This window comes from Gracilinanus agilis, chromosome 1, assembly GCF_016433145.1.
Source record: "Gracilinanus agilis isolate LMUSP501 chromosome 1, AgileGrace, whole genome shotgun sequence".
Classification (NCBI taxonomy): domain Eukaryota; kingdom Metazoa; phylum Chordata; class Mammalia; order Didelphimorphia; family Didelphidae; genus Gracilinanus; species Gracilinanus agilis.
In genome coordinates this window covers 205,431,900-205,444,885 of record NC_058130.1, presented here as the reverse complement: position 1 = coordinate 205,444,885, position 12,986 = coordinate 205,431,900, and the positions used below count along the sequence as shown (strand labels likewise).

General features: G+C 47.9%; 1 protein-coding gene across 1 annotated transcript in view; it reads right to left on the bottom strand.

Moving 5' to 3' along the window:
* TNRC18 (trinucleotide repeat containing 18) overlaps positions 1-12,986 on the bottom strand; it is a 137,287-nt gene that overhangs the window by 49,118 nt on the left and 75,183 nt on the right. Inside the window, exons 6-12 of the mRNA XM_044678753.1 lie at positions 10,573-10,991; positions 8,695-9,684; positions 5,789-5,955; positions 5,417-5,553; positions 5,003-5,131; positions 2,485-2,659; positions 106-466 (exon numbers count right to left, since the gene is read on the bottom strand). Of these exons, the coding sequence (XP_044534688.1) occupies positions 106-466; positions 2,485-2,659; positions 5,003-5,131; positions 5,417-5,553; positions 5,789-5,955; positions 8,695-9,684; positions 10,573-10,991 (2,378 nt within the window). The remainder of the gene's footprint in view (positions 1-105; positions 467-2,484; positions 2,660-5,002; positions 5,132-5,416; positions 5,554-5,788; positions 5,956-8,694; positions 9,685-10,572; positions 10,992-12,986) is intronic.

The following is a 12,986-nucleotide window of genomic DNA, read 5'->3' as shown; positions in this document are numbered from 1 at the left end:
GAGAGAGAGAGAGAGAGAGAGAGAGAGAGAGAGAGAGAGAGAGAGAGAGAGAGAGAGACACCCTCCCCTTCCCTGACAAGGACATGTAACAGAAAGGTTACTTACTATAGGAGTAGCTGCTCATTTCCGATATCACAGGTGAGTGGGAAATTTTCAGTTGACTTTTGACCTTTAGCCCCACCTCCATCTTCATTTTGGCAGCGAATTTATTTTTACCTTCTTTAGAGGGTTTTAGGGATAGGCTCAGGCCCTTGGTCAGGACTTTCTTCTCTTCCTTGCTCAGCAGAGCATCATGGGGAGATAAGTACCTGCTGCTAACCCCACTACTTTTCTGCTTCCCCCCAGAACTGTCTGAAAATTTGTAGGGTGACTTCAGCTTGTCTTGCTTGGTGAGGGACAGGGCCTTATCCAGCTTAGTTGCCAGCTGCTCCTGGTCACTGGCCACCTTCTTCTTCTTGACCTTTAGCTGGAAAGGAGAAGTCATGGTCACACATTAAGATACAGACATGGGAGCCCTGGCATGGCCTTTTCAATTTTGCCTTATGGCAAAGATTCCGAGTTGCACAGCCTGGATAAAGGAGCTTCTCTTAGGAAGAAACTCGCTCTGCTGGGCAGCAGCTGGGCAAGCAATAATGACCTTCAGCTGGGAAGTACAAGAAGACTATAGAGGAAGAAAAGAACATACATACACAATATATCCTATAGCATGGAAATTAAACAGTTCACAGCAAAATCAATCTAGTTCTTCATACCATATTTACTACCACTTCAGATGACATATGTGGAATGTCCGGTTAACAACAGAAATTACCAACATGGCGGCTGATAATGATTTCACCATGCTGAGGCACGAAGCCAAAAAAATGACTTAAAAAAAAATCAATCACATTCTTGTTTCCACTTTATTGTTAAAGGTGACCATTTGTTTGTTTTAACTTAAGATACTCCATCTTGATTAAGGTCACTGGTGTCTAGAAGTAACTGCAAATGTATTTTGATCTCACATATGCCTGAATTCCATAGCAGGAAGCAAACTTAAGTCTCATGTTAAAATTTATAATGAAGGTTTATATTTCTTAAATGAATTATGATGTTTATATTATTAAATTGTATATTATTACATACATAATATATATAAATGATATTACTTAAATGATGATAATGAAACTAAAATAAACAGCACCCTGACCATTAATTTGCTAATTGCTCTTCCTCACTATACCAAAGTGGGCCTCCATAGCTATATTCTCATTTTAAGTCAACTTGATTGGTCCTTCCTATAATAAGAGTTTTAAGGATAAAAGGATAAAAGGAGGAGGTGACCTTAATATTTAAGTAATAGAACTTTAAGGGAGATGATTCTGATCATGATCATCAGAATAAGAAAACCAAGAAGTGAGCTCTATCTTGATTATAGAGTTCACAGAGCAAATTACAATGGAATGCAATATGTCTTCTCTCAGATTGGAGAATGATAAGACAGTTAAGTAAATATTTGTTTGCTAAGAAGATATAGAATCTACCCTGAGATTTGTGTGCTGAACCTGAGTGAGGAAAAGGAGGCAGTCTGTGTGCTGAAGGGGCTGGGATAACAATAGCTTGTTAGTGTTTATAAGGCATTCTAAGCACTTTCCAAATGTCATCTCATCCGATCATCGCAACCACGCTGGAAGGGAGGTCCAATGATCACCCCCATCTTAGAGATGAGGAAATGGAGGCCAATAGAGGGTTAAGTAACTTGCCCAGGCCACCCAGCTAGAAAGTGTCTGAGGCCAGATCTGAACTGATCCCAGGCCCAACACTCTATGACTCTACCTACCATGTTACCTGGCCACTCTCCCCTCTTGGCCTTCTAATGGGTGGATGTTGTACCCAACCCATACTTAATTCTAGGATACTGCTGCGCCTAGACATGCCAATCAATTGCCCAATGTTCCATTTACCATCTGTGACTTCCCAGTCCAAAGCATTTCTTCCTAGTCAACCATTTCCTTCCTGTATTATCTTTATAAGTTCCTCGAGGGCAGAGGCTGTCCTTTAATATCTATTCCTGGAGCAAGTAGGCAGCACAGTGGTCAGAGATCCATGCCTGGAGTCAGGAAGATTTGAATTCAAATCCAGATATATCCTAGCTATGTGACCCTGAGCAAGTCACTTAATCCTGATTGTTTAGGCCTTGTTCTTCTGTCTTATCAGTGATACTAACAGGGACAGCCAGGTGGCTCAGTTAAATAGAGCACCAGGCCTGGAGATGGGAGGTCGTGGGTTCAAGTCTGGCTCAGACACTTCCCGCCTGTGTGACCCTGGACCCATAGAACCCTGATTGCCTAGCCCTTGACACTTTTCTGTCTTGGAAATGTTATTAAGATAGAAGATTAAAAAAAAAAATCTGTGTCTCCATCTTAGCCCACAATGACTAAGTAAATTATTTAAATTAATAAATACTTTTCCAATCATTTTTCATTAAATTTCTGGATTACTAACCTCGTTTGAAAAGCCTGTTGAGGTCTCGTGCTCATCCCAACTCTGGTGTCTCCCTTTTGCTTTCCCAATTCCACTGTCCATACCCTCCTCGTCCTCAGGGATGGACCCTTTGTGTCTCTTCCGCATCCCTTCTCCATTCTCAGAATCTTCTGACAGCAGCAAAGACTTGCTCAGCCTGCAACCCAGAGACACCATTGGTGATTGGCTCAGGGACCCCCCTATGCCTCAGCCCCCAGAGTCAGCCAGCATTAACTACTCTTCGTGTTGGTAGAGAAGTCTCCCCTCGGGGCCAAAGAGCCCTTGGTGGCCCCTGAGAGGAGGGAGCTATTTAAGTTCCCTGGAGACTGCTTGGTATTGAAGCACTCTTATGAGCACTGAGGTGAGAATGAGTTTTTAGGGCTCATCAATTTTAGAGCTGAAAGGGGCCTTAGAGATCATTTAGTTCAATCCTCTTGTTTTTTCAGATGAGAAAACTGAGGTTCTTGAGAAGTAGGCAATTTGCCTATGGTAGTACAAGGTAGAATCAGGATTTGAATCCACTTCCTCTGATTCCAAATCCAGGACTCTTTCCACTGTAAAACCCTATCTCCTAGGAGATGATGCCAGAGATCCTAGGTCAGGTGTACCAAAGGCAAAGGATTAGGTTTTGTATGAGGAATTTCAGGAAATTCCTCCAGAAAGAATAAGAATTTAAAGTCCACAGAGAAGAATTCTCACCCATGTCAACTTGCTATGGCAGGCATTCATACACACGCACACGCACACGCACACACACACACACACACACACACACACACAAACAGTAATTTCATTCCTCTTTACCAAAATGTGCTGTGATTAAGTGATAATTTATAATGTTCAGGAGAATCCACCAGGTTCCAAGGAAGGTGGGATGGAGAGAGCTAAAAAACTGTCTGTACAGGAGAAGAACCATTCCTCTCTGCTCATTTGTCTCCGTGACCGTGAGAAATGAGTAAGTAGAAGAAAGATTAAAGGAAAGGATTTTTTGTCTGGTTTTAGTAAAAAAAAAATTTGGGGGGGGGAAGTATTTCCCCAGGCTGCAATAAAGTCACTGTAGATGACACCAAACTATTTCCCCTTTCTGTTCATTGCTGGTTATTAACGAGAAATGGTCGCCTCTATCCATCTAGCTCTTTGGCCTCCAAGGACGCTGTGGTCTGCCAGGAATGTTTCAGAAGGCCCAGTTCTGGAAAAGGGGAAGGAGGGAGCAAGTGGCCAACCTACTTCTTTAGAGATAACCTGAAATCATTCCTCTAACTTTCCTCTCACCAGTTTCCGCCCCCTCCACAAACACAACGACGACCGATAAAGCCCATGTCTGCATCTCTCCAATGGAAATGAGACCCAAGTCTGCCCACTTAAGATGGTTTCTCAGAACCTTCTAGGCTGTTCCCGTAGACTTCAACAAGACAGGAGGGCAAGCTCCAGCTCTCTCACAGTCCTACCCTTAACCTGACCCTGAGAGCCGCTTGCCTCAACTCCAGTTTCATTGCTTTACTTTCTCCTAGGGACAGCGGAGAGAATGGGCATGGCAGACTCTTAAAGTCCACAGAAAACCTATTTTCTCACAATCTCCCAATTCTACCTCTTTCCTTCACTTGCCACAGGGAAGTCACTCACTCGCCGGCGCTTGTGTATTCTAGAACTAGAAGACCATCACACTACCCAAATCAAGATCTGGACGGTCATCACCCCACCCCCCCAGATGCCCAGGGCCTCTCCGGCCAACGAGAACAGCTCAGGAGCATGTGTCAGATGTGCGGAAAATAAGCCAAAGCTGGGAAAAGGTGGGCCAGCGGGAGGAGATGGAGAGAGCGGACTTGCTGCGAGGCGGACGCTGGGGCCTGTCAGGGACGCCCGGGCTTGTGAGGAGCAGAAGTGTGCCAAGAGGAGGTCCGTGCCCCAGGCCGAGGGGCCGAGCCGCACATCACAGATTCCCGGATAGGAGAAGTGTCCCAGCGCAGGAGGGCTCCTGGGCTCGGCCTTTCCCTCCACAGTAAAGAGGAACATGGAGTAGAAGAGCTAGTTCCCAGAGGCAGAGGAAGCGGGTAAAGCGCCTGGGTTAAGGCACCAAATCTCTCCTGCCAGCCAAGGTTATTCCTCCCGCTCAGGCGTGTGCTGAAGTGCCAGGTCCGTCCTGCGACCTGCCGTTTGCCTGTTAGCAGCCTGGACATCTTCCCATCACTCACTCTCTTGCCCGTCCCCCTTCTCTGAAAGGGAGCACACACACGCTCCTGGCAGAGCCTCGCTTCCGTGCTGGCCTCAGCCTGAGGACACACCACACACCACACAGCCACCTCGCCCAGGGAGATACCTCTACCAGCTCCCAGGACGCCGAGAGAACGACCCCGCGTCGCCTACCGCCAACACGCGCCTCCTACGGGCCACTGCCATCCAGGAACACCGGCCCGCCGGGCACGCCTAGCCCTCTAAGCACATGCTCCTCCCCCTGCACAATGGCGCCGCCATTGCCCCCGGCCCAAGATGCCAGCCTTACTTTCCGCTCTTGCCGTCACTCTTCCCTTTTTCCAGAGGAGGAGACAGAGCACTCGATCCATGCTTCCGTTTCCGCGGCCTTCCAGGGCCCCTTCGCGCCAAGCTTCTACTTTTCTCTTCACGTTTTTCCCTTTAAAAGAACCACAGCTTCGCTGTTAACCAGGGGAGACACAACACACGCACACCACACGCGCGCGCACACACACTCACATCCGCCTACACCACCTACTACGGCCAAACCACTAAATGTGAACTACCACAAGAACCGAGACAGAGAAGGTTTCCTAACGCCGAGAGAGAGTGAGAGCGTCGGGCGGGCTGCACAAGGCCCCGTCCAGGAAGCGGCCTCTGAGCTGGCATGGAGAAAAGCCGCCAAAGGAGGGCCGCCACAGGCTGGGGGAGAGCCGGCACTTACTCAGAATCCCTACGCCTCTGCAGCTTCACTAGCTCCCGCTGCTTCTCCTTGTAGCGCCGCTGCAGCTCCGCCAGGCGCATCCGGTAGTCGAGCTCCATCGCATCCATATTCTCAATGGCGGACTTGATCGAGTACATCTTTGGGAACAGATTGGGAAAAGGAAAAAGAGAAGGGAGGAGAGCTCAGAGGCGGCTCTAGCCAGGAGTGAGGATCTCTCAGGCAGTCCTATGCCCCAAGGTCATGGAGACTTAAACCCAGTTCATTGGGGGAAAGACCCCCTAGGAAGGGGGCCCAAAGGCCTGTAGTCTTGTCCCCGAGAGAAGAAACCCCAAATGCTGACCTTATGAAGAGGAACAGTGGAGAGAACCTTACCGGCTCATCCTTTTTCTGCATCCAGCTATACTTCTTATTAGGGTTCAGTTCTCGGGGCAGCCTGATGGTCTTCAAAGGGTCCATGAATGGATTAGAGAGCACCTCCATCAACATATGGGTGCTGGCAGCTAGCAAGCTCTCGAGGGTGGGTCTCACGGGACAGCTCTCTGGACCTGGGTGAAGAAAAATATCGGTGACTTAATTCTGGAGTGTAAACACATATTTAATTTTAAAAACTATTACTGTTATCATGTGCGCATTTGTGTTGCTTTAATTAATTAATTTTTTGAGCCTTTACCTTCCACCTTAGAATCAATACTGTGTATTGGTTCTAAGGCAGAAGAGTGGCAAGGGCTAGATAATGGGGGTTAAGTGACTTGCCCAGGGTCACACAGCTAGGATGTGTTGCTTTAATTTAAAGATACTTCATGGGTTCAAATCTGGCCTCAGACATTTCCTAGATGGGTGACCCTGGACGAGTCACTTAACCCCACTGCCTTATGGTTTTTGGAACCAATACATAGTACTGATTCTAAAACGAAAGGTAAGGGCACATAAAAAAAAGAATAATACTAAGACAGAAGGTAAAAGTTTTTAAAAATAAATATGCCTACTCTTCATGTCATTCCTGTAGGGCTGTTAATCCACATTAGTCTCTCCATTTTTTAGATGAAGAAACTTGCGGCTCTTTCTGATGTCTTGTATTATTACCATTATTTTTAGTTTGGTCAGGACCTTTGATTTTGCTAGTTTAGGGAACTCTGGGTGAGGAACTCTGCCAACGCTATTCTGAAGCAAAGAAGTTAAATGACTTGACTGGGGTCATACAGCCATTCTGTGTCTTCTAGACCAGTGATGGGCAAACTACGGCCTGCAGGCCAGATGCGGCCCCCTGAAATGCTCTATCCGGCATCGTGACATTATTCCTAATCCAACAAGCCCAATGAGTAGGATACAATACAATGAAACTTGGAAAGAGTTGCCTTAAAAACAGACTGACAGATGAGCATTTCCTTTCCTTTGGCCCCCTCTTTATAAAGTTTGCCCATCACTGTTCTAGATCCTGAGGCAGGCTCTCCCTCTCCCATGGCTAGATTTCCAGTCTAGCGTTCTTTCCCTCAGACCACACTTCACTCCGCTCAAGTCTTTGGAAAGTAAGCGACTTGTTCTATTCAACTGTGTGCCGGAGGGAGCAAATGAGAAACCCCAAAGTCAAATGAGGCTGAACTCTTTCCTGGGTTCAAAGAGGGCACAAAAGTGGGAGAAAGACCTTGCTCTCATCATCATTTGGAGAAGCCTTCTGCTTTAAAGCATTTTTGACTTTATTCAAGTACATTCAATTTGACCACCTTGTCTCTATCCTCCTCTATCCACCAGAAGGGTATCTGGCCCTTCGGGACCCCATTTTGGACTTTTCTTGGCAAAGATTCTTTGAGTGGCTTGACATTTCTTCTCCACTCATTTTACAGATGAAGAAACTGAGACAAGGGGGATTAAGTGATTTGCCCACTGTCATACAGTTAGTGTTGAGACCAGATTTTTTTTAAACTTTTACCTTCCATCTTAGAATCAATACTATGTATTAGTTCCAAGACAGAAGAGTGGTAAGGGCTAGGCAATTAAGTGACTTGCCCACGGTCACACAGCTAGGAAGTGTCTGAGGCCAGATTTGATCTAATGAAGCATCATGAAGATGAGACTTCCTGACTCCAGGCCTGGCTCTCTATCCATCATACCACTAACCTGCCCTTCCATCCTAAGACTATTTTTCTAACTTGGAGAGAATAATTATTTACTAGTTCTCATGTTACAGGTAAAGAAACTGAATCACCGAGTATATTGGTTCTAAGGCAGAAGAACAGTAAGGGCTAGGCAATGATGGTTAAGTGACTTGCCCAGGGTCACACAGCTAGGAAGTGTCTGAAGCCAGATTTGAACCCAGGGCTTCCCGTTTCTAGGCCTGGCTCTCTACCCACTGAGCTACTAAGCTGCCCCCTTTAATAAGGTTTTAACCTCCTAAAGCTATTAAAGCTTAATATTGCACTAAAGACTTTTGGGATACCCTGAATGTCCACAGAATTGGTTTCCTTTGTAATCCTGTGTTTTATCTTAAAACAATTAAAAAGATCATTTTGAAAATGAGCCCAGGGGCTTCACCAGACTGCCCGAAGGGCCCCTGAACCAGAGGACCTCTGTGATTTAGTCATGTTGGAGGAGGAGGAGTTAAGAAATACAAATAAAGGAACTAGAAGTAAGATTCAGGCCTAGGGACAGGCAGGTGGCTCAATGGCCAGAGTGCCAGGACCAGAGCCAGAAATCCAAATCTGGCCTCAGACATTTCCTAACTACATGACCCTGAGTGAGTCACCGAACCCCACTTGCATAGCCCACGCTGCTCTTTGGCCTTAGAATGGATACTCAGTATTGATTCCAAGACAAAAGGTATGAGTATTTTTAAAAGGACAATAAGTTGGAAGACCTTCCAAGTCATCCGCTCATATCCCCTTCTGATACCTATAGAGATAAGCAAATTAAGGGTCAGAGATCAAGAGAACAATGTCAAAGGTCACAAAGGGGTTCATGGTCAACGCTTGCTGAACTAAGACAGTCAAGCCAGATGCTTGGGACAATCCAATCACCACCGAGGCCGGCGATGTCCAAGCCTGGGACACCAAAGAGCCCTGGCTTTAAAAATACCAACCCAAGGGACAACAAGGTGACCCAGTGGATAGAGAGCCAGATCTGGAGACAGGAAGTCCTGGGTTCAACACACCCAAGCTACGCATGACTGGACAAACCCCTTAAGCCCAAGGACCTAACCTCCACTTCCCAAGAGCAGTTCTGACAGAAGGGATGGGTTTCCAAAATAAAAAATACAACCCCAATGCCACCCTTTCCTGACTCACTTTCAACTTCTTGCTTCCTCTTCTCCAGTTCTAATTCGGCGATCTCACTCAACAAAGTAATGCCTTGTAAGAAGCTCTGCTCCAGGGACAGGCTCTCAGCCACCTCCAGGTTCACCAGGGCTTGGGTGACACCACCTGTGTTCAGCACAGGGTAGGCCTGAGGCAGCTCTGTGGCAGCCACCAGAGCATTCATTCCGGCCAGTGGGTCATCGGGTTTAATGTCCAGGGTGGGAAGCTGGCAGGGGACAGCTTCTTCTGGGTACTGGGGGCTGGGGGGCACCGGCCCTGCCTCCTCCGCTGGGAGGCTGAAGAACTCTTGACCCCCCGCACCGGGGTCCCTCTCTGGAATTTCTATGCTGGGTGGAGACCCGCTGGGCAGAGGTGGGCTCTGCTTCTCATTCGGTTCCTCCATAAGTTCCACCCTAGGGAGATCTTCTTCATCTTTATTCAGTGGGCCTTCGTAATCCATGCGAACAGAGCAGGCCTCCGGCCCAGCACTGGCCTCATCCTGAGTCTCAGCTTCGACTTCGGACAGGCAAGAAGACCCAACCTGGTACTCTGCTGGGCAGTCCGGAATCTCCTCTAGCTCTTGCTCCATGGGGCCTAATGATTCGCCCGGCTGTGACAGGTGACTACAGTTGTCTGGGCTCTGGGTCGGCCTGGCTGCTGGGGTCAGTGGGCTGGGAGGCTCCAAGTTTGGCTCAGGGAGCTCTTCCTGGCTCTCTTCCATTTCCTCCACCTCAGCTTTCACCCTCTCCTCCAAGGGCTCTTCTTCAGGGGTGGCCTGGAGATTCTCTACGATCTTGGATGGGGGCAAATGAAGGGGCTTATCCTCTGGGGACAATTCCATATGTTCGGGTCCCTCAGCAGGTAATGGCACATCAGGGGCTAGCCCGTCTGCATCAGATGCCGCTGTGGGCTGCAGGAGGTACGGGTAATGTCTCCCAAAAGAGGTGGGAAGGGACTGGAATGAATATCTTGGAGGAATTTCTGCCAAAGACACAGGGAGAGATAATCATTAGATCGCAGAGTCAAAATCTAGGTTATTTCCTTCCTCTCGATCTTCAAATGAGAGCCACTCTTGGGCAGGGGCCATTTCCCTTGTCTCTAGTATGGCGTTCAGCCCCCTCTATAAACATTAAACAAGAGTGAACAGCAAACAAGCTAGGTTTCTGGCTCATTTATCCATTGATGGGTAAGGATGGATGATGGTGGCGTAAGATGGTTCAAGATAGGGGCCATTTCGCTGGCACAGTGTGCAGTGGAAGGATTATCTCCTTGCTCCAGGTATTGGGGGGAGGGAGAAGGAGAGGGGAGACAGAGAGAGAGAGAGAGAGAGAGAGAGAGAGAGAGAGAGAGAGGAGAGAGAGAGAGGGGGGGAGAGGGAGAGGAGAGATTTCTGCACGTTTGAATTAACTAATTAATACAGAATTAAAATTCTACAATTATATATATTTATGGAATATATGCATATATGTAATATATAAAATTAAGTACTATGTAAATTGATGAAGAAATTAGTTTTGCAAAAGCTAAAAACAAAAGAGATTGGGGTTGTTCCAGTTATCATGGGTCCTGACCAACCCAAGGACTGAAATGTTCTGGTTCTGAGACACCTTAGCCTGTCTACTCTGCAAACTGCTACCCAGGCCGTGGAAGATTTAGGGATGAAAAGCAGGAATGGATGTTGGATGACTTATGACACGAATGGGGACTGCCATGGAAGGTGGTCTAAGAGAAGAAAAGATGGTGGACTAGAGAAATTTGAAACGACACACTACAGTTAGACCCGAACTTCAATGGAGGGGAAAGATCTCGGCTCTCTTTCTAGATTATGGTCCCAAAGAAGGGGAATGTCATGGCCCTTGGAAACCTTACCTGGAAACAAGGCTTGGAATGGGCTGGAGGCTTCTTTCTCTAATTCCAAGTCTTTCTTCTCCATTTCTTCTGGAACTTCCTCTTTGGGGGGGATAGCAGGGGTTGGAGGTGGGGAGGCAGGTGGAGGGCTAGAAGGGTGAGAACTGGGGGTGGCAGGGTAGGAGTAAGCCGGCGGCTTGGGTGTCTCCTCCAATTTCTGGATCACCTTAGCTTTGAGCACTGTCACAGGTGAGGCACGGGGGGATAAGGGTGGTGGGCTCACAGCCTTGCTGTAGGAAGTGGCAGTGCTAGGTGAGAGGACGGGGGGCTTCCGGTGAATCAGTCCTGAACCGGAGGAGGGGAGACCCTGTTTACTACTCTCCAGGCTCCGCTTGGAGACCTTCTCTTCCATCTCAGCTCGCTGTTCGTTGACCTTTAACCTTTCCTGTTGAAGGAAAAAGACAGGATAGCATTAGCTGTTCTGAGGAGACTAGAAGTCACGGGCACCTACACGCCAGAGTCACAATCAGTCCTGAAAAGCTAGACCTTCGGCCTGACGCCACTAGAAGGGCGCCCCTTGCGGGGGAAGCTGTGCTTTCAGATATACTCCGGTAGTGGTAAAAGGCATGGGCCCCGGGCAGCCAGACACATACACAGATACCCCACAGGTAAAGCCAGCCCGCCACCTAGTCGGAGCTGAAGAAGTGCCCTGAGGAGGTCTTGCTGTCTTCTAGCCAAAGCTTGGCCACTTCTCTGGGACTATGATGTAATTGTTCTGTTAAAGACGTGTAATAAGCATGACTGTTCCATTCAGAACAGCCAAGAGTGATTCCCCTCCGAGGAGAAGGCTGCCGGCTTAAGCTAGTTCTCCTCTTTCAAGGGTTCCCTCCAATCATCAGGAATAATCTTGCTAGAGGTCTGCAGACCATTTAGCAGGGGGGCCCCCCCTTCCCTCCTCCCATGAATCTAATTCTATTTCACGACAAGTAGTCGGACCGCTTTAGAATGTTTCATGAGGTCAGGGAGAAAGAATCAATGGGACGGGGAAAGAGGAGTAAGTCAGTGAATTTCAATCAACTGTCTTCTACTCTTCTTTTTTTCAAAAGTCTTTTCTGTCCTAGTATCAATTCTAAAACAGAAAAGCATTCAGGGCTCGGAGATGAGGGTTCAGGGACTTGCCCAGGGTCACACAGCTAGGAAGTGTCTACTCTTAAGAACATGGTAGCCACCCTATCTGGTCTTCTCCCCGGGCTCCATCTCTGTTACTGACAAAGGTACGGAGAGATGGTTTGTGGGAGGGGATGATTATCCCACTCATGGCAGCCTCAAAAGGTCAGGGATATCCCTCGACCATCTGAGTTTCCCCATAAAAAACTCATTAGGAACCTATCATCCATAACTTTATAGAAATCTTTTTGGAATGCATTTCTATTTTCAGCATGTACCACTTGTTTAATTCCCCCGGGGACAGTCATTCTTCCTGGTAGACACTGCCGATGTACCTCTCAGACCTCATGCATACTAGAACACCTGACATTTTTAGAACCGGACTCTCTCGGAAAGGTAGCCATTCATTTGGGAAGCAGAGCCTGGTAAGAGGACACTTCCTCGGACTCCGAGTCTGAGTGCCCCTGGGAGAAGGGGGCGAGAGCCTGGAGGTTCTGGCCCTCGAGCTGCCAGGGAGGCAGAGCTTTGTAGCTAGACCCCTCTTTGGCCCTCCTTGGGCTCGTGATCTGCCCTTGACAGAGGGAAGGAAGAATCTGGACACTCTCTTGGCCCTTCAGAGTAGTCATTTGTGCTCTGAGCAAGTATGCAATCTCTGGCAACATGTGACAGGATGGCCCAGTGATCACAGGCTACCAACAACCCCCCCACACACACTTTCACCTCTAGACACTTGCAGGAGCTGCCAACGGCTGTGACAAATGGCGGCTGGGGTACTATAGGCTCTCTTTCACCCAAGTGTAAATGTAAGGGTTCAGGACCCATCCTCTCTGCCACTGTTAAGAGGCAGCCCATCTGCTCTCAGCACATGGACTCCAGAGCAAAGGAAAGCCAAATGGGATGTTTGGAAATAGAAATCCCAGAGGACCCCCGCACTGGAATCAGCCACACGGGTACTCTGCCTGTAAATTCTGTCCTCCTCAACCACACATCCACCTTTAAATAAAACATTTAACTGTGAGAAAGCATCGGTGAGGGGGAAGGGAAAGATTCACTGGATTCCATCTATAAACTGTCAAGAGAGGATTTAGAGGGGCAGCTAGGTGGCTCTGTGGATAGAGAACCAGAAGGTTCAAGTCAGGCCTCAGACACTTTCTAGCTGGGGGACCCTGGGCAAATGACTTCACTCCCATTGCCTACCCTTACTACTCTTCTGTTGTGGAATCAATAATTAGTACAACAGGGAGGGAGGGAGGGAGGGAGTAAGGGAG